Genomic DNA, 18634 nt, shown 5'->3' with positions numbered 1-18634 from the left:
CTCTATCCCTACTAATATGTTACCCCCAACCCCGTGAATTTTTATCTTTTGCAGTAACCTTTTATGTGGCACCTTATTAAATACCTTCTAGAGATCCAAATACACCACATCCACTGGTTCCCCCTTATCCTCCCTGTTCGTTACATCCTCAAAGAACTCCAGATTTCTCTTTCATAAAACCATGCTGACTCTGCTTGATTGAATCATGCTTTTCCGAATGTCCCGCTACTGCTTCCTTAATAATGGCCTCCAGCATTTTCCCAACGACAGATGTTAGGCTAACTGGTCTGCAGTTTCCGGCTTTTTGTCTGCCTCCTTTTTTAAAATACGGGTGTTACATTTGCGGTTTTCCAATCCGCTGGGACTGCCCCAGAGCCCAGGGAATTTTGGTAGATTACAACCAATGAATCCACTATCTCTGCAGCCACTTCTTTTAAGATCCTAGGATGTGGGCCGTCAGGTCCAGGGGACTAAGGTCCCTCTTGCCCTGACTGAGATTGGTCACATGAACTTACCGAGGTCTGTGCAGGCCAGTACTAAAGCCAGTAAGGGTGATTAACTTAGAAGCTTAATGGTCACTCCCCTAGATTCCAATACGTTTAAGTATAGAGATTCTGCAAGGGATCTGGATGGGGCAGCCAGTCAGACAGTATGCCTTTCACATCAACAACCCCAGTTCCAACCCAGCACGGGCAGGCTGCGCACCATCCAATATGAATCAAGTCTGGGGCATTCTCAGTCCAGTTTGTAGTGGGCACCAGCCTGCCACACAAATCTGCCCCAACATGGCACTAGTTGGCAATTTCACTCAGAGGCCGTAGGATGGCTGGCATGGACATCTTCTCTGCAACTGACTAGATCTGACCAGGGAGTGCTTGCGGACGTACCACTGGGTACCTGAAATGGGAAGTATTTCAATTCCCAGCACCAAAGTCCCTCACCCTGAGGAGCACAAAAATTATATTCACCTTTATATACAGTCTTATCACATCTCCCAGAAACACCTCACCGCACGCAACATACAGTTCGTGACTTTGGGGGGCAGTAACTTACATAGAGCCCACAAACAGCAATGAGATGAACGGCCAGTCAATGGGTTTATCGTGATTGAGGAATGTTGACTCGGACACATGGAGAATTGGCTCTTTCAAATCCTTGGGATTTGTAACATCCACACAAGCAGGCAGGCTGTGTCTCGGTTTAATGTCTCGTCTGAAGGACGGCACCTCTGACAGTGCAGCACTCCCTCGTACCCCACTGGACTGTTGGTAAGAATATTTGCTCCAGCTTCGGAGTGAGGCTTGAACCCACAACCTTCGGAACCAGTGCTACAAACTGAGCCAACCTGAAATACCTCAAACAATTGGCTAACTCACTTTTCGCCCCATTATTTGTGGCCTGCTTCCCCACAGCTAGCTCACTTTCCCCTTCAATCTCTTGCCCATAAAGTACAGAGTGATAGAACATGGCTACAATTCCAGACTCTTTGGAAATTTACACAAAGAACATCACAGTGTCGAAAACAAGAGCAAAACGCAGCAAGCAGACAGGTGCCAGTGTGCAGATCCATCTCGCACTTACCTTTTGCAGGGTCATAGGATAGAAACCTTTCGAATAACTCGTGCTGGATGGGGCTTCTATCCGAGGAGCTGTAAGGCAGGATGTCTTCATGGCTCACGTAGTCCAGACCTAACACAAGGCAAATGTTCACATTGTACAGACAGACCCAGTCTCACCAGCTTTGGTTATTGCATCCAATTATACAAACAATGGTATCACTAGCTACAAGCAGATTTCTCCAACCACAGCACAACTATATTCACAAACCACCCCCCACCCCGTTGCCAGCCATCCCCATAACAACTTGGATTTATATAGCGCCTTTAACATAGTGAAACATCCCAAGGTGCTTCACAGGAACGTTATCAAAGTTTAACACTGAGCCACTATTGGGACAAAAGCTTGGTCATAGAGGTAGATTTTAAGGAGCATCTTAAAAAAGAGAGGCGAAGAGGTCTAGAGAGGGAATTCTCGACCCAAGGGCGAAGGCAGCTGAATGGTGCGGCGACTAAAATCGGGAATGAGCAAGAGGCCAGAATTGGAGGAGCGTTGGGTTTCCGAGGGTTGTGGGGCTGGAGGATGTTTCAGAGATAGGGAGGGCGAGGCCATGGAGGGATCTGAAAACAAGGAGGAGAATTTTAAAACTGAGGCCTTGCTGGACCGGGAGCCAATGTAGGTCAGTGAGCACAGGGGGTGATGGGTGAGTGGGACTCGGTGCGAGTTAGGACACGGGGCACAAGGGGTGATGAGTGAGTGGGACTCGATGCGAGTTAGGACACGGTTCAGTGAGCACAGGGGGTGATGGGTGAGTGGGACTCGGTGCGAGTTAGGACACGGGTCAGTGAGCACAGGGGGTGATGGGCGAGTGGGACTCGGTGCGAGTTAGGACACGGGTCAGTGAGCACAGGGGGTGATGGGTGAGTGGGACTCGGTGTGAGTTAGGACACGGGGCAGTGAGCACAGGGAGTGATGGGTGAGTGGGACTCGGTGTGAGTTAGGACACGGGGCAGTGAGCACAGGGAGTGATGGGTGAGTGGGACACGGGGCAGTGAGCACAGGGGGTGATGGGTGAGTGGGACTGGGTGTGAGTTAGGACACGGGGTCAGCGAGCACAGGGGGTGATGGGTGAGCGGGACTTGGTGAGAGTTAGGACACGGGGTCAGCGAGCACAGGGATGATGGATGAGCAAGACTAGGTGCTAGTTAGGACACAGGGCAGTGAGCACAGGGGGTGATGGGTGAGCAGGACAAGGTGCTAGTTAGGACACGGGGCAGTGAGCACAGGGGGTGATGGGTGAGCGGGACTCGGTGCGAGTTAGGACACGGGGCAGTGAGCACAGGGGGTGATGGGTGAGCAGGACTCGGTGCTAGTTAGGACACGGGGCAGTGAGCACAGGGGGTGATGGGTGAGCGGGACGGTGCGAGTTAGGACACGGATCAGTGAGCACAGAGGGTGATGGGTGAGTGGGTCTCGGTGCTAGTTAGGACACGGGTCAGTGAGCACAGGGGGTGATGGGTGAGTGGGACTCGGTGTGAGTTAGGACACGGGGCAGTGAGCACAGGGAGTGATGGGTGAGTGGGACTCGGTGTGAGTTAGGACACGGGGCAGTGAGCACAGGGAGTGATGGGTGAGTGGGACACGGGGCAGTGAGCACAGGGGGTGATGGGTGAGCAGGACTAGGTGCTAGTTAGGACACGGGGCAGTGAGCACAGGGGGTGATGGGTGAGTGGGACCCGGTGTGAGTTAGGACACGGGGCAGTGAGCACAGGGGGTGATGGGTGAGTGGGACTCGGTGCGAGTTAGGACACGGGGCAGTGAGCACAGGGGGTGATGGGTGAGTGGGACTCGGTGCGAGTTAGGACACGGGGCAGTGAGCACAGGGGGTGATGGGTGAGCGGGACGGTGCGAGTTAGGACATGAGTTTTGGATGAGCTCAAGTTTATGTAGGTACTGATTCCATACTGGCTTACAATTCTAAGGGTGCTGATTGGTCTCACTTGTGACCGTTCCTCACATGGGACCCTAGATGGTGTGCATCACAGTCGAGCTTGATGCTGTTCTCACCCACTTGTGCACACTACCCCGGCGTGCAAACAGGAATGGGCAATTACCCCCTCCCCCCCCCCCCAAATCCAGGGGCACTGCAGCCAATCATAGCCAATTACAGCTAAAAGGCCAACATAGGAGCCACGATCAAACGTGGGGCATTGCTGCTTTTACACCACGAACATCTTACCTGGAATAGCGTAAAGGGCTCTGCTGTCATCATGGTTAGCGAGAAAGGTCACTGCTTCAGTCTGTGACCTCTGAGACTGCAACAGAAAAACACACATTCAAATCACCAGGAACTAAACACAAGGCAACAGCAGCTGACTTTGCTGCTATTGACTTCACAAAGAAGGGATATATTAACACTGGCACTATGTTATCTGAACTTAGCAGGAGAGAAATAATAATGACCTCTCCACTCACTCAGGTCTGCCCACTGTTTTGTGTTGCAATCTCAATCCAACAAGGAATGATTTTCCCTCACCCCCCCCACCCACAATACCCTCCACCCCCAATTTTTCACCCCCTCCTGAAAGTGCTGGGCTACAGATCCCCAGATGCTGCTGGCTCCCAGGTACTTTGCCCACGCTGCCAGTCCTTCTGTTTAAACCCAGAGGGGGCACAGCCGATGTTCCACAGTGAAGAGGGGGGTAGCCACAGTGGAGGGGAGGTGGGGGTCATGGCTGGATGTTCCACAGTGCATGGAGCATCAGACCCAAGCCTGACCCTCTCCGTACAGAGGCACATTCCAGCAGGAGTCACTGACCAGCGATCAGTAACCGAACCCGCGATCTGTATGCCTCAGTACCACCAGACAGTGTCTTTACCCCCACTGAGACATCGGGAGTGACAGAATGATTTATACTATAATTATGCATTACGTTCAGGCAATAGCTCTGTAACGGTTCCTTCTCTTCTGCCTCACAGAGTGATCCACTGGAGCCCATCGACAGAGTGGAAACAGCCCATCATCAGCCTTAGGCTTTCCCTGGACAGTCACAACTTTACCAGTTGGCCTTTTCAGAAGCAGAAAGCTGGGACAGAACGGTGGTGGATAAGCAGCCCCTGCCCACAGCTGGTATGCAGATGCTCACACTTACTATATGAGGGCAGTCCCTTGTGTCAATCAACACCTGGTAGTAGGTGTGTGTTTTGCCTTTGACCTCTTTGGAACCTTGAGTTCCTGAACTTTCTGTTTTACTGCAAGAGAAAGACACAAAGTGTTAATTCATTGATTTGCAGCATGCAGCCGAGGAATATTAAACTCGAGACACTGCCTGCGCCCACCTCAAGCAACAAGGAGCTGTATGGATATACCTCCATAGCACTGCTCCACACAAAGGGGACAGGAGATTGTTGCACTGATCCAGGTGTGTATCAGGGCCTGGGAACACGGGAAAAACATTTCAACGGAATGCACGGTCATCTGAACAAGAAACTGGCTTCCTTGTGCTGCTGATTCAATGCTGCATCTCACTACAGGATTATAGACACCAACGCCCGGAATTTCCTCAGGGATTCTCCCCATCAGCCAACATAACTTCAGCAGAAACCCCGGTGATCAGTCTCTCTGGGGATCCGACGAACTTCTGCCAAAATCACGGTGGCCAACTGGGAGAAAGTCCCAGTGCGAATGTTTAATATAATCATTTTTTATTATGGCAGCAGAGATAGTGGATGCATTGGTTATAATCTACCAAAATTCCCTGGATTCTGGGGCGATCCCAGTGGATTGGAAAACCGCAAATGTAACACCCCCATTTAAAAAAGGATGCAGACAAAAAGCAGGAAACTACAGACCAGTTAGCCGAACATCTGCCATTGGGAAAATGCTGGAGTCCATTATTAAGGAAGCAGTAGCGGGACATTTGGAAAAGCATGATTCAATCAGACAGAGTCAGCGTGGCTTTATGAAAGGGAAATCATGTTTGACAAATTTGCTGGAGATCTTTGAGGATGTAACGAGCAGGGTGGATAAGGGGGAACCAGTGGATGTGGTGTATTTGGACTTCCAGAAGGCATTCGATAAGATGCCACATAAAAGGTTACTGCACAAGATAAAAATTCATGGGGTTGGGGGTAATATATTAGCATGGATAGAGGATTGGCTAACTAACAGAAAACAGAGAGTCGGGATAAATGGGTCATTTTCTGGTTGGCAAACAGTAACTAGTGGGGTGCCGCAGGGATATAAACAGGCTAAGTGGGTGGGCAAAAATTTGGCAGATGGAGTATAATGTGGGAAAATGTGAGGTTATCCACTTTGGCAGAAAAAAAAAATAGAAAAGCAAATTATAATTTAAATGAAGAAAAATTGCAAATTGCTGCAGTACAGAGGGACCTGGGGGTCCTTGTGCATGAAACACAAAAAGTGAGTTTGCAGGTACAGCAAGTAATCAGGAAGGCAAATGGAATGTTGGCCTTTATTGCAAGGGGGATAGAGTATAAAAGCAGAGAAGTCCTGCTACAACTGTACAGGGTATTGGTGAGGCCACATCTGGGGTACTGCGTAGTTTTGGTCTCCGTATTTAAGGAAGGATATACTTGCATTGAAGGCTGTTCCGAGAAGGTTCACTTGTTTGATTCCGGAGATAAGGGAGTTGACTTATGAAGATAGGTTGAGTAGATTGTGCCTATTCAGAAGAATGAGGTGTGATCTTATCAAAGCATATAAGGTAATGAGGGGGCTCGACAAGGTGGATGCAGAGAGGATATTTCCTCATAGGGGAAACTAAAACTAGGGGACACAGTCTCAGAATAAGGGGCCGCCCATTTAAAACTGAGATGAGGAGAAATTTCTTCTCTCAGAGGTTGTAAATCTGCGGAATTCTCTGCCCCAGAGACCTGTGGAGGCTAGGTCATTGAATATATTTCAGGCGGAGATAGACAGATTTTTGAGCGATAAGGGAATAAAGGGTTATGGGGAGTAGGCAGGGAAGTGGAGCTGAGTCCATGATCAGATCATCCATGATCTTATTAAATGGCGGAGCAGGCTCGAGGGGCCAAATGGCCGACTCCTGCTCCTATTTCTTATGTTCTTAAACAAATTACTTGACCTCATTCCATTCCCTCTTTTGTAAGTGGTTGTAGCAGCACCATCTGATCTCGCTAATCAACCTGGGCAGTGACCTTCAACAGAGTTCTTGGCAATACTGTCCCACTCCCAAAACCAGCAACCAGGCACTGCGCACGGACCAGACTGTGTGCTGCCTCCCCCGCCCCGCGCACGGACCAGACTGTGTGCTGCCTCCCCCGCCCCGCGCACGGACCAGACTGTGTGCTGCCTCCCCCGCCCCGCGCACGGACCAGACTGTGTGCTGCCTCCCCCGCCCCGCGCACGGACCAGACTGTGTGCTGCCTCCCCCGCCCCGCGCACGGACCAGACTGTGTGCTGCATGCCCCGCACTGCGCACGGACCGGGCTGTGTGCTGCCTCCCCCCCCCCCCGCACTGCGCACGGACCGTGTGTGCTGCCTTCCCCCCCCCCCCCCGCACTGCGCACGGACCGTGTGTGCTGCCTCCCCTCCACCCCCCCGCCCTGCGCACGGACCGTGTGTGCTGCCTCCCCCACCCCCCCCCCGCACTGCGCACGGACCGGGCTGTGTGCTGCCCACCCCCCCGCCCCGCGCACGGACCGGGCTGTGTGCTGCCTCCCCCCCCCCCCGCCCCGCGCACGGACCAGGCTGTGTGCTGCCTCCCCCCCCCCCGCACTGCGCACGGACCGGGCTGTGTGCTGCCTCCCCCCCCCGCACTGCGCACGGACCGGGCTGTGTGCTGCCTCCCCCCCCCGCACTGCGCACGGACCGGGCTGTGTGCTGCCTCCCCCCCCCGCACTGCGCACGGACCGGGCTGTGTGCTGCCTCCCCCCCCCCCGCACTGCGCACGGACCGGGCTGTGTGCTGCCTCCCCCCCCCGCACTGCGCACGGACCGGGCTGTGTGCTGCCTCCCCCCCCCGCACTGCGCACGGACCGGGCTGTGTGCTGCCTCCCCCCCCCCGCACTGCGCACGGACCGGGCTGTGTGCTGCCCACCCCCAGGCAATGATTGAGCTTCACCCTGCCTGCCCCCCCCCGCACCAACTTACACACTACTTCCATTCCCCAGCAGTTTCCCTCTCCCTCATGAAGGTGAAGCCTCATTGCCGACGTGCAGCTTCATTGGCATCACTCGAGGCAACTGTAGTACATGCACCACTCTCAGCATAAGAACACAAGAACATAAGAAATAGGAGCAGGAGTCGGCCATTCAGCCCCTCAAGCCTGCTCCGCCATTCAATAAGATCATGGCTGATCTTCAACCAAAACTCCACCTTCCCGCCTGATCCCCATATCCCTTCAGTTAGGAATACTAAAGGAACCTGGGGGAACTTTGACACCAAGGCTGAGTTGTAGGATCGGTTACCAGTGAAAAGTGCAAACATGGTCAAGGGCAGTTAGATAAGTTACTGGAGAGGTCAGGAATTCATGGCTCAGGTCACACTCCAGAGACTTGAGCACATAATCCAGGCTGACATTCACAGTATAGCGGGACACCGGGGAGGGAGCAGCAGTGTTGGAGGAGGAGGCCTATAAAAGACACAGCAGTCGAGGGCCAGCTGGTGCAGGGAGAGAAGGTAAAAAAGTAGAAAGAAATCGAAGGGTGACGTCACAGCCAAGGGGGTAAGTGATTGATGAGTAGTTTTTCTTTTTTTCCTTTATCAGTAGGTAACCTTTAGCATAAGCCATGGTCGAACCTGGGACATTCCTGGTCTATATGGCTGCTACTCAGCACCTCAAATCAGCTGAGCCCAGAGATGCCGAGGGTGATTGTGATGTGCCTGCCATCACCACAACTCACATCAGCCAACCCAACGCAGAACAGAGCGAAAGCGCAGAATGTCCTGGTATATTTGGCCGAGTCACTCACTGTGTAAACTCACGGAGCGTTGGGGAGCCCCATACTTCATCAAGTTCCAAGCCCAGGGATAAACTCCCGGGCAGTAGATAAAGTTAACAGTTCAACACTCGTGTAACACAATACAACTCCCAGGCGGTGGATGAAGTCCGACACAATCAGATCAAATGGAAGGCACCTTAACTGGGAAATAAAATCCAATGGAAACCGGAGTGTATCTTGTGGGAATCCCAAGAAACCGCCCACAACCTGTAATATTCAAGCTTAATGAGCACCATACAAAATTAGTAGAGCAGCGAGGGACTCGAGGGCATTCAGCTCTTACCTGTCAGGGCTGCAAGATGCCACATCCCGGTCATATAGCCTGGCATGCCAGGGGAACAAGACAATCCCTCGGTACCCAAACACGCTGTGCAGAAATAACTGCAGGGAGAAGACGAGAAAAGGTCAAAGACTGCTCCGGTAATTTCCAACATTACAATAGTGACTGCACTCCAAAAGTACTTCATTGACTGTAAACCGCTTGGAGACATCCAGTAATCGTCAAGACACTATATAAATGCAAGTCTTTCTTTCTTTTAATCCAAGCTCATCATCATCATCGGCAGTCCCTCGAAATCGAGGAAGACTTGCTTCCACTCTAAAACATAGAAACATAGAAAATAGGTGCAGGAGTAGGACATTCAGCCCTTCGAGCCTGCACCGCCATTCAATAAGATCATGGCTGATCATTCACCTCAGTACCCCTTTCCTGCTTTCTCTCCATACCCCTTGATCCCTTTAGCCATAAAGGGCCATATCTAACTCCCTCTTGAATATATCCAATGAACTGGCATCAACAACTCTCTGCGGTAGATCATTCCACAGGTTAACAACTCTGAATGAAGAAGTTTCTCCTCATCTCAGTCCTAAATGGTTTATCTCTTATCCTTAGACTGTGTCCCCTGGTTCTGGACTTCCCCAACATCGGGAACATTCTTCCTGCATCTAACCTGTCCAGTCCCGTCAGAATTTTATATGTTTCCATGAGATCCCCTCTCACCCTTCTAAACGCCAGTGAATAAAGGCCCAGTCGATCCAGTCTCTCCTCATATGTCAGTCCAGCCATCCCTGGAATCAGTCTGGTGAACCTTTGCTGCATTCCCTCAATAGCAAGAACATCCTTCCTCAGATAAGGAGACCAAAATTGAACACACTATTCCAGGTGAGGCCTCACCAAGACCCAGTACAACTGCAGTAAGACCTCCCTGCTCCTATACTCAAAACCCCGAGCTATGAAGGCCAACATACCATTTGCCTTCTTCACCGCCTGCTGTACCTGCATGCCAACTTTCAATGACTGATGTACCATGACACCCAGGTTTCGTTGCACCTCCTCCTTTCCTAATCTGTCACCATTCAGATAATATTCTGCCTTCGTGTTTTTGCCCCCAAAGTGGATAACCTCACATTTATCCACATTATACTGCATCTGCCATACATTTGCCCACTCACCTAACCTGTCCAAGTTACCCTGCAGCCCCTTAGCGTCCTCCTCACAGCTCACACCGCCACCCAGTTTAGTATCATCTGCAAACTTGGAGATATTACACTCAATTCCTTCATCCAAATCATTAATGTATATTGTAAAGAGCTGGGGTCCCAGCACTGAGCCCTGTGGCACCCTACTAGTCACTGCCTGCCATTCTGAAAAGGAGCCGTTTATCCCGACTCTCTGCTTCCTGTCTGCCAACCAGTTCTCTATCCACGTCAGTATATTACCCCCAATACCATGTGCTTTGATTTTGCACACCAATCTCTTGAGTGGGACCTTGTCAAAAGCCTTTTGAAAGTCCAAATACACCATATCCACTGGTTCTCCCTTGTCCACTCTACTAGTTACATCCTCAAAAAATTCCAGAAGATTTGTCAAGCATGATTTCCCTTTCATAAATCCATGTTGACTTGGGCCGATCCTATCACTGCTTTCCAAATGTGCTGTTGTTTCATCTTTAATAATTGATTCCAACATTTTCCCCATTACTGATGTCAGACTAACCGGTCTATAATTACCCGTTTTCTCTCTCCCTACTTTTTTTTAATGTGGTGTTACATTAGCTACCCTCCAGTCCATAGGAACTGATCCAGAGTTGATAGACTGTTGGAAAATGATCACCATTGCATCCACTATTTCTAAGGCCACTTCCTTGAGTACTCTGGGATGCAGACTATCAGGCCCCGGGGATTTATCAGCCTTCAATCCCATCAATTTCCCGCCTAATAAGGATATCCTTTAGTTCCTCCTTCTCAATAGACCTTCGGTCCCCTAGTACTTCCGGAAGGTTATTTGTGCCTTCCTTAGTGAAGACAGAACCAAAGTATTTATTCAACTGGTCTGCCATTTGTTTGTTCCACATTATAAATTCACCTGAATCTGACTGCAAGGGACCTACGTTTGTCTTCACATATCTATAGAAGCTCTTGCAGTCAGTTTTTATGTTTCCGGCAAGCTTCCTCTCATACTCTATTTTCCCCCTCCTAATTAAACCCTTTGTCCTCCTCTGCTGAATTCTAAATTTCTCCCAGTCCTCATGTTTGCTGCTTTTTCTGGCCAATGTATATGCCTTTTCCTTGGATTTAACACTATCCTTAATTTCCCTTGTTAGCCACGGTTGAGCCACCTTCCCAGTTTTATTTTTACTCCAGACAGGGATGTACAATTATTGAAGTTCATCCATGTGATCTTTAAATGTTTGCCATTGCCTATCCACCGTCAACCCTTTAAGTATCATTTGCCAGTCTATTCTAGCCAATTCACGACTCATACCATCGAAGTTACCTTTCCTTAAGTTCAGGACCCTAGTCTCTGAATTAACTGTGTCACCCTCCATCTTAAATGAAGAATTCTACCTTTTTATCATCACTCTTCCCCAAGGGGCCTCACACAACAAGATTGCTAATTAGTCCTTTCTCATTGCACATCACCCAGTCTAGAATGGCCAGCCTTCTAGTTGGTTCCTTGATGTATTGGTCCATAAAACCATTAATACACTCAAGGAAATCCTCTTCCACCTTATTGCTACCAGTTAGGTTAGCCCAATCTATATGTAGATTAAAGTCGCCCATGATAACTGCTGTACCTTTATTGCACGCATCCCTAATTTATTATTTGATGCTGTCCCCAACCTCACTACTACTGTTTGGTGGTCTGTACACAACTCCCACTAGCGTTTTCTGCCCTTTGGTATTCCGCAGCTCCACCCATACAGATTCCACATCATCCAAAGTGAGTTCTTAGGTGACTGAACAGTCCAATATGGGAATTACAGTCTCTGTCACAGGTGGGAAGGAAAGGGTGGGAAGTCTGGTTTGCCACATGCTCCTTCCGCTGCCTGTGTCTGTTTTCTGCATGCTCTCGGCGACGAGATTCGAGGTGCTCAGTATAATGCTATATTATTAACTTGATGTCATCCAAAACTCGGCTGCCCGTGTCCTAACTCGCACCGAGTCCCGCTCACCCATCACCCCCTGTGCTTGCTGACACCCCTGTGCTAGGCTCCCAGGTGAGTAACATCTTGATTTAAAAATTCTCCTCTTGGTTTTCAAATCCCTCCATGGCCTTGGCCTTCCATATCTCTAATCTCCTCCAGACCTAAAACCCTCCAAGGTCTCTGCGCTCCTCAAATTCTGGCCTCTTGAGCATCCCCGATTATAATCGCTCCACCATTGGCGGCCGTGCCTTCAGCTGCTGAGTCCCAAGGTCTGGAATTCTCTCCCTAAACCTCTCCTCCTTTAAGACGCTCCTTAAAACCTCTTTGACTAAGCTTTTGGTCACCTGTCCCAATATCTCCTTATGCGGCTCAGTGTGTCAAATTTTGTTTTTTTAACACTCCTATGAAGCCCCTTGGGACGTTTTACTACTTTAAAGGCACTATATAAATCCTTGTTGGTGTTATGGTCTAACCCGGTTTCATACCTGACCAGTTTCATATTTTCCCTGTTGTTTCGGTGCCTCGAACACGCCGACTGTCTCCAATACTTTGCCTTCAGGCCGATTCCTGGGAAGACAGAAAAAACTCACATTTCAGAATGGACCCAAACTGCAGGATGGTCAGTCATCAGTGGCCCACGCACCAGGCCCCAGCACAGAGTCTCCACTCTCAGTGGAGACACAGTTTCAGTGCAGTAAGTATCTAACGCCCAACACAAACAGCAGCATCTTCGCAAGGTGCGTGCAGAGTGAGAAAGACTGAGACCCATCAATCCCGCTCGATCCATAGCCCACGTCGGATTATTTACCGGTGGTCACCCCTCAAACGCCTGTTGATCTCCTACTTCAAGGAGCGTTCAGTTCCTTCCCCTCCCTCTGAACAAATATCAAACAGTTTGACTCGACCCCTTCACAACAGATATCAGTCGAGCTCACTTTAAACGTACCAACAGACCCTGAATTAACTGCCCCCTTGGGGTTTATTGTATACATTCACTCTCCAGTGGGGGGCGGGGGGGTGGTGAGATACCTCTGCCATCCAGGTCCGAGCCGTTTTTCTCCACCAGTGACACTGCCCCAGGACTCAATATCCACCCCCTCCATCACCAGCGCACGGTGATTGCAGCATGTACAGGAGTCACCCCGTCCCATGGCCTCCACCACAGAGAAGGACAGCAGCAGCAATATTGTGGGGACACCATCACCCCCAACTTCCAAGTCACACAGCATCCCGACTTGGAAATATATCAGCCATTCCTTCATCGTCGCTGGTCAAAGTCCTGGAACTCCCTCCCTAGCAACACTGTGGGAGCACTTTCACCACATGGACTGTAGCGGCTCACCACCACCTTCTCAAGGGGAGTCAGAGATGGGCAATTGCTGGGCCTTGCCAGCGATGCCTACATCCAGAGAACACATTTCTAAAAATAACCCGTTGTAGCAAGATTAAAAAGCAATGAGATTTTCCTGGGCAGATTTTCCGTTTAACGTTTGTGGAAGGACACAGCAGCTCAGCATGGCCACAACACAGAGCAGAACACACGGAGCATTATGACGAGGTTTATGAATGGCGTACAGTTCAATGTTGATGCATGGCGAGGAGATTTCTCTGGCGGGTTGAAAGCGATCAGTTCGTTGGCTTCGTTGCACAATTGGGCTCCGACACATCAGAAGCTTTGGGTTCCACAGTCACACATTATCAGCTCAATGCTCACACTCCTTCCCAATCAGAAAGTGGGGAGTTTCATCCCATACACAGAGCCAGCATGTAAGCTAGGCTGAGGGAGTGCTGCTTCTCCAACATGTGTCTTGTGATCGAGATGTTAAACCAAGGACCCATCTGCCTACTCTGGTGGTTCAGGTTAAAAAAAGACTTGCATTTCTATAGCACCTTTCACAACCACGGGACGTCCTAAAGCGCTTTACAACCATTGAAGTACTTTTGAAGTGTAGTCACTGTTGTAATGTAAGAAACACGGCAGCCAATTTGCGAACAGCAAGCTCCCACAACAGCAATGACCAGATCATCTATGTTTTAGTGATGTTGGTTCAGGGATAAATATTGGCCAGGATACAGGGGAGAACTCCCCCTCCTCTTCTACAAATAGTGCCATGGTTACGTCCAGCTGAGAGACGGGGCCACGGTTTGATGCGTCATCTGAAAGACAAGACACACGTTGGAGAAGCAGCACTCCCTCAGCCTAGCTTACATGCTGACTCTGTGCATGGGATGAAACTCCCCACTTTCTGATTGGGAAGGAGTGTGAGCATTGAGCTGATAATGTGTAACTGTGGAACCCAAAGCTTCTGATGTGTCGGAGCCCAATTGTGCAACGAAGCCAACAAACTGATCGCTTTCAACCCGCCAGAGAAATCTCAGTGTAGCGCTCCTTCGGGGCTGCACTGGAGTGAGTGTCAGCGCAGATTATGGGCTCAAGTCTCTGGAGTGGGACTTCAACCCAAAAACTCCTGACCCAAGAGCTTAAAGACCCTGTTACATGAGGAGAGCACAGAACCCTCTGCTTCTTAAAAACAGGAAACAAATGACAAAGAAATTGCTGATATTTAATATTACAGATTAATTTCAGCACACAGGAAAAGGTCATCTACACATTCTTGCAGCAGGGAGGCCACATGTGATCACTTGCTTGGCACAGCCTCACCAGTTAAACATTAGCCTGTGCAGTTCCCCCATCGCGAGGCAAAGGGTGTGAGTCCTGCTGAGGTAACACTCCATGCCACTCGCCCCTTGTTCAAACCACCTCAGCCGCTTGGGGCTTTGTTACTGATAGCTCTTTGTGCTTTACACAACAGATCCACATCTTACTAACGTTGGCCGTTAGCCGCCATCACCGAGAAAAGTGTAGAACTGTTGTGGCACCTTAACTTTTGAGTAAAAACGTCACATTCCTCCCAACATTCTTTGCTCAGAGATGTTTTGTGAAACCACTAATGTATAAATAATGTTTCCCGTTCGACCTAGTGAATGTTAATAGCTTGCCAAGCAGTCAGTGAATTACAGAGACCCAGGGGCAGGAGACAGCAAGAACGGGGTGGTGGGGTGGTGGGGTGTGGGGGTGCGGAGATGGTGGGGTGTGGGGGTGCGGAGATGGTGGGGTGTGGGGGTGCGGAGGTACGGGACAGGACACAGTACCACAATTACAGACAGCAGCCACAACCAAAGCTTTTTTTAAAAAAAAACTTTCCAGCCATTAATAAAGTTGTGTGATCAGGAGGGAATGTGAGTGCAGCCCAAGTCTGCTCTCGAGGCACCTGCCCCTTCCCCTGCTCAGTAAACTGCTGACTTGCTACTGGGCAGAAACAGCAGTACCCAGTCACGAACGCTTAGTGTAACTGTGAGCACATGCCCAATCGTGTCACGTCTCTCCATGTTGCAATGTGCCAGGGGCAGACAATGACACCCACTGTTGCACATACCACAGGAAAACACCGAGGCAGCCACACAAACTGCTGTTGTAAAAACACAGCATCAAGGCCAACATAACCAGGACGACAAATCGAATCAGTTCGCCCCAAGCACACACCTCAAACTTTTCCTTTTTTTGTGCGTGGCTTCATAGGATCAGGAGGCGGCCATTCAGCCTCAAGCTCGTCCCACCATTGGATCAGATCATGGCTGATCTGTACCTCAACTCCATTTACCCTCCTTACCCAACAAAAATCCAACCAGCTCAGGCTTGAAAATTTCTGTTGAAATTCTGGAAGGCTGACTGTATAAAATTGCACAATCTAACTCTTGCCAGTCGCATAGTGATAGCAGGCATGTAAATGTAAAATGGCACCAAGATTTGCCCCGAGCCCTGGGTTAGTGAAGCCTCTGCATATTTTGATTTGGGTTTATTTGGAACGGAGCTACTCACAGCACGACTAACAGTGTCCCCCCTTCGAGCACTGGAGGTCCCAGCAGGTGGATCACCAACTTTTAACGGGGAAAAAACGGGCACCTGCGGAATTTTGAAAGGGCTGTGCGACCCCAAAAAATTAGAGGGAACATTGATTATTAATTCAAGCATTTTAGTTTGGCCCACGCACCAAACATCTGTGAAGAGAAATGGAAGATGCTGAGCAAGAACTTGTATTAATAAAACACCTTTAATGTAGAAAAACAACCCAATGCCAAAGAGATTAGGAAAGGCAAGGAAAGGCCAGTTTTCAGGATAGGAGGAAAGGGAGGTGGCGAGGTGTAAAAGGTGTAAATGGCTGAAAACAGGGCCGCCAACAGGAGCGGGTATGCACAAGAGGCCGGAGTATGAAGATACAAACACATACCGGACTGATAAAGACCACCTGGTCCATCAAGCCTATCCCACAGTATGAGGAACAGTGCATTCGGGAGGGATTTGCAGACATAAATATGGCAAGGCCAGGGAGGGATTTCAACATGAGAATGAAAATTTGAAATCTGAGGCATTGGCAGACAGGAAGTCAATGGTCAGCAAGGACAGGGGTTCTGGGTGAAGCAGGACTCGGTGCGTGGTAGTGACAGTTAGTCAAAAGCCTTTACAAGAAGGTCATCACATACGGGGACCATAAACCCAACAAGTACAGGTTGGACATGGAACAAAGGGCAGCTCACTGGCCTGGTATTGCTCCTCTCACTGCTCCATTCCTAAATATACCGGCCCAGTGCGAACTCCAGTGCTTCTGAAACCTTCATTAGAATATTTCCAGTCCAAAAAGGCACAGTCTAGGCTCCAAACAACCTGTAAAGCACCTCCGACAACTAGTTCCTGAATATTCATTTCCACCATTCCAACAACTCAATATCCACCCCCTCCCCACACCACCAGTGCAGCAAGGCTGCAGAGTGTACGATTTACAGCAGCGGTTCTCAAACTGGGGTCTGGAGAGACTTTCCAGGGGGTCCGTGAAATGTGAGCGACGGCCGCAGACGGGCTTAGTGTGAGGCAGGAGCGGAGTGTGGCCACCACGTGCAGTGCAGAGTGGGCTGGCTGTCTCACCATGGAGGAGCTCGTATGGAGATCGGCAGGTTATCAAGGATGGTGGTGGGCGCCAGGTGAGCTCTGCCTTGTCCAAGAGAGGGGAGTTTATGAGCAAAATACCAGAGCTGGTGGAACTGTCCTGCGACCGTTTGCTGAATATTACGTTTCAGGATCAAAACCTTCCCAATTCTGGCCATCTATTGCTGCGGAGAGCCCAGAATTGGTAAAAGACGCAATGTTGCTACCAGTGGCCTACTTTTGCTCCTAGTTCTTATGTTCTTTCCCAATGACATACATTTGTGAAACATCAGTTTCTGCTATGGCAGCAATAAAGACAAAGCACAGGTCCCATCTGGAAGTGGAGAATGATTGATAGAGAATTCAAGCTCTGCAGCTTGGCTGCAGTTTTGAAAGAACACAGACTACATTGCATTAAGTCATCAATCAACTTGACATTTTAGGAACTTGGGTAGCGAGCCAATTAAAGGTTAAAAGACTATCAATTGAGCCAATAAGGTCAAAGAAAGAGAGTTCTTTTCTGTAAATTGAACCAGGTATAAGTACAGCCATTTTGGCCATGTGGTCTCAGAAGGACAAAGGCCTGGCTTAAAGCCAGAAGCTTATTGCTGCTGCCAGAATAAAGTGACATTAAAACTACAATCGGAGTTCGTATTTCATTGGGGAATTAAGAGATCTAACAATTTTGGCGTCACGAACACGATCGCTGAGGAAAGAAAGTGAATTTTGGACATCGGACCTACATACTGAGGTATGGACTCCTGTTTATAAAAGTCCTCGATCAAAAGTCTAAATTCGACTCTCCTTCTACGCGATTCCGAAAGCCTCCGGTTTGCGAACCCTCCGGTTGGTAGTCGGCTCGAGGTCCCATAGACGTCTAACTTCGGCGGTGTGTTAGTTAATTAATCACCGACCTACTGATCGGCTGGAACGCCTACGACTCGAGACCCCAGTAAATAAATCAGTATTATGGCAGCAGGAGATAAGAGCAAAGAATTGCCTACAACTGTTAAAGGTGGGCGGGCACCACCTGAGGTTTCGATAGATGAAATCCTCGAACAGTTGAAAGAATACATAGAGCAACAATTCAACTTATCTAAAACCTGTATTAAGATCGAACAAAAGTACGGAACCCCCAAAGGACAATGGTCCTTGGACAAGATTAAAAGGGTCTGGGAAAAAACGACCTGTATGAAAAATAAAGAGCGAACTAGATGGTCCCTAGCCGTTATGGGACAGATCCGAAAGCGCAATGAAATTATAATGCGTTCCCAACATGATCCGAGAACTGACCAGTACAAAGGACCAATTGCAAGCTGTTTGTGCACAGCTGCGACAGAAAAAGCTTGAATTTGAAAAGCTGGAAGCGGAAGTTAAAGATCTTAAAGGTGAAATTAAAGAATGGAAAAAATCATTCGGTCAAGAGACAGTAATAGGAAAAGGAAAATGTATCGGTCAATTCCCAGGGTACCCATGTTTGGATAAATTAAAAGCACAAACCCGAAGACACGACCGAGGAATAGATACGGATTCTGAATCCTCTGACGATAAAGGGTCGGAGGATGAAGAATTAGGGGTGCGCTTTGCCCCGTTTAAAAAAAGACGAGTTGCAGTCAAATCAGAAGAGACTGCGGATGAGGGCGGAACAAAAAAAAACGAAGAAAAGGGTGTATGCAGAATAC

At 49.4% G+C, this 18634-nt stretch overlaps 1 protein-coding gene across 4 annotated transcripts in view; it reads right to left on the bottom strand.

Moving 5' to 3' along the window:
* The window catches only part of poldip2 (polymerase (DNA-directed), delta interacting protein 2), a 66690-nt gene that overhangs the window by 39923 nt on the left and 8133 nt on the right, over positions 1-18634 (bottom strand). For all 4 annotated transcript variants that reach the window (XM_070856874.1, XM_070856873.1, XM_070856875.1 and 1 more), the window contains exons 2-6: positions 12457-12538; positions 8827-8924; positions 4710-4809; positions 3797-3872; positions 1582-1689 (exon numbers count right to left, since the gene is read on the bottom strand). In XM_070856874.1, the coding sequence (XP_070712975.1) occupies positions 1582-1689; positions 3797-3872; positions 4710-4809; positions 8827-8924; positions 12457-12538 (464 nt within the window). The remainder of the gene's footprint in view (positions 1-1581; positions 1690-3796; positions 3873-4709; positions 4810-8826; positions 8925-12456; positions 12539-18634) is intronic.

The sequence above is a fragment of the Pristiophorus japonicus genome, chromosome 16, assembly GCF_044704955.1.
Source record: "Pristiophorus japonicus isolate sPriJap1 chromosome 16, sPriJap1.hap1, whole genome shotgun sequence".
Lineage (NCBI taxonomy): Eukaryota > Metazoa > Chordata > Chondrichthyes > Pristiophoridae > Pristiophorus > Pristiophorus japonicus.
This window is presented reverse-complemented; position numbering and strand designations above follow the sequence as displayed.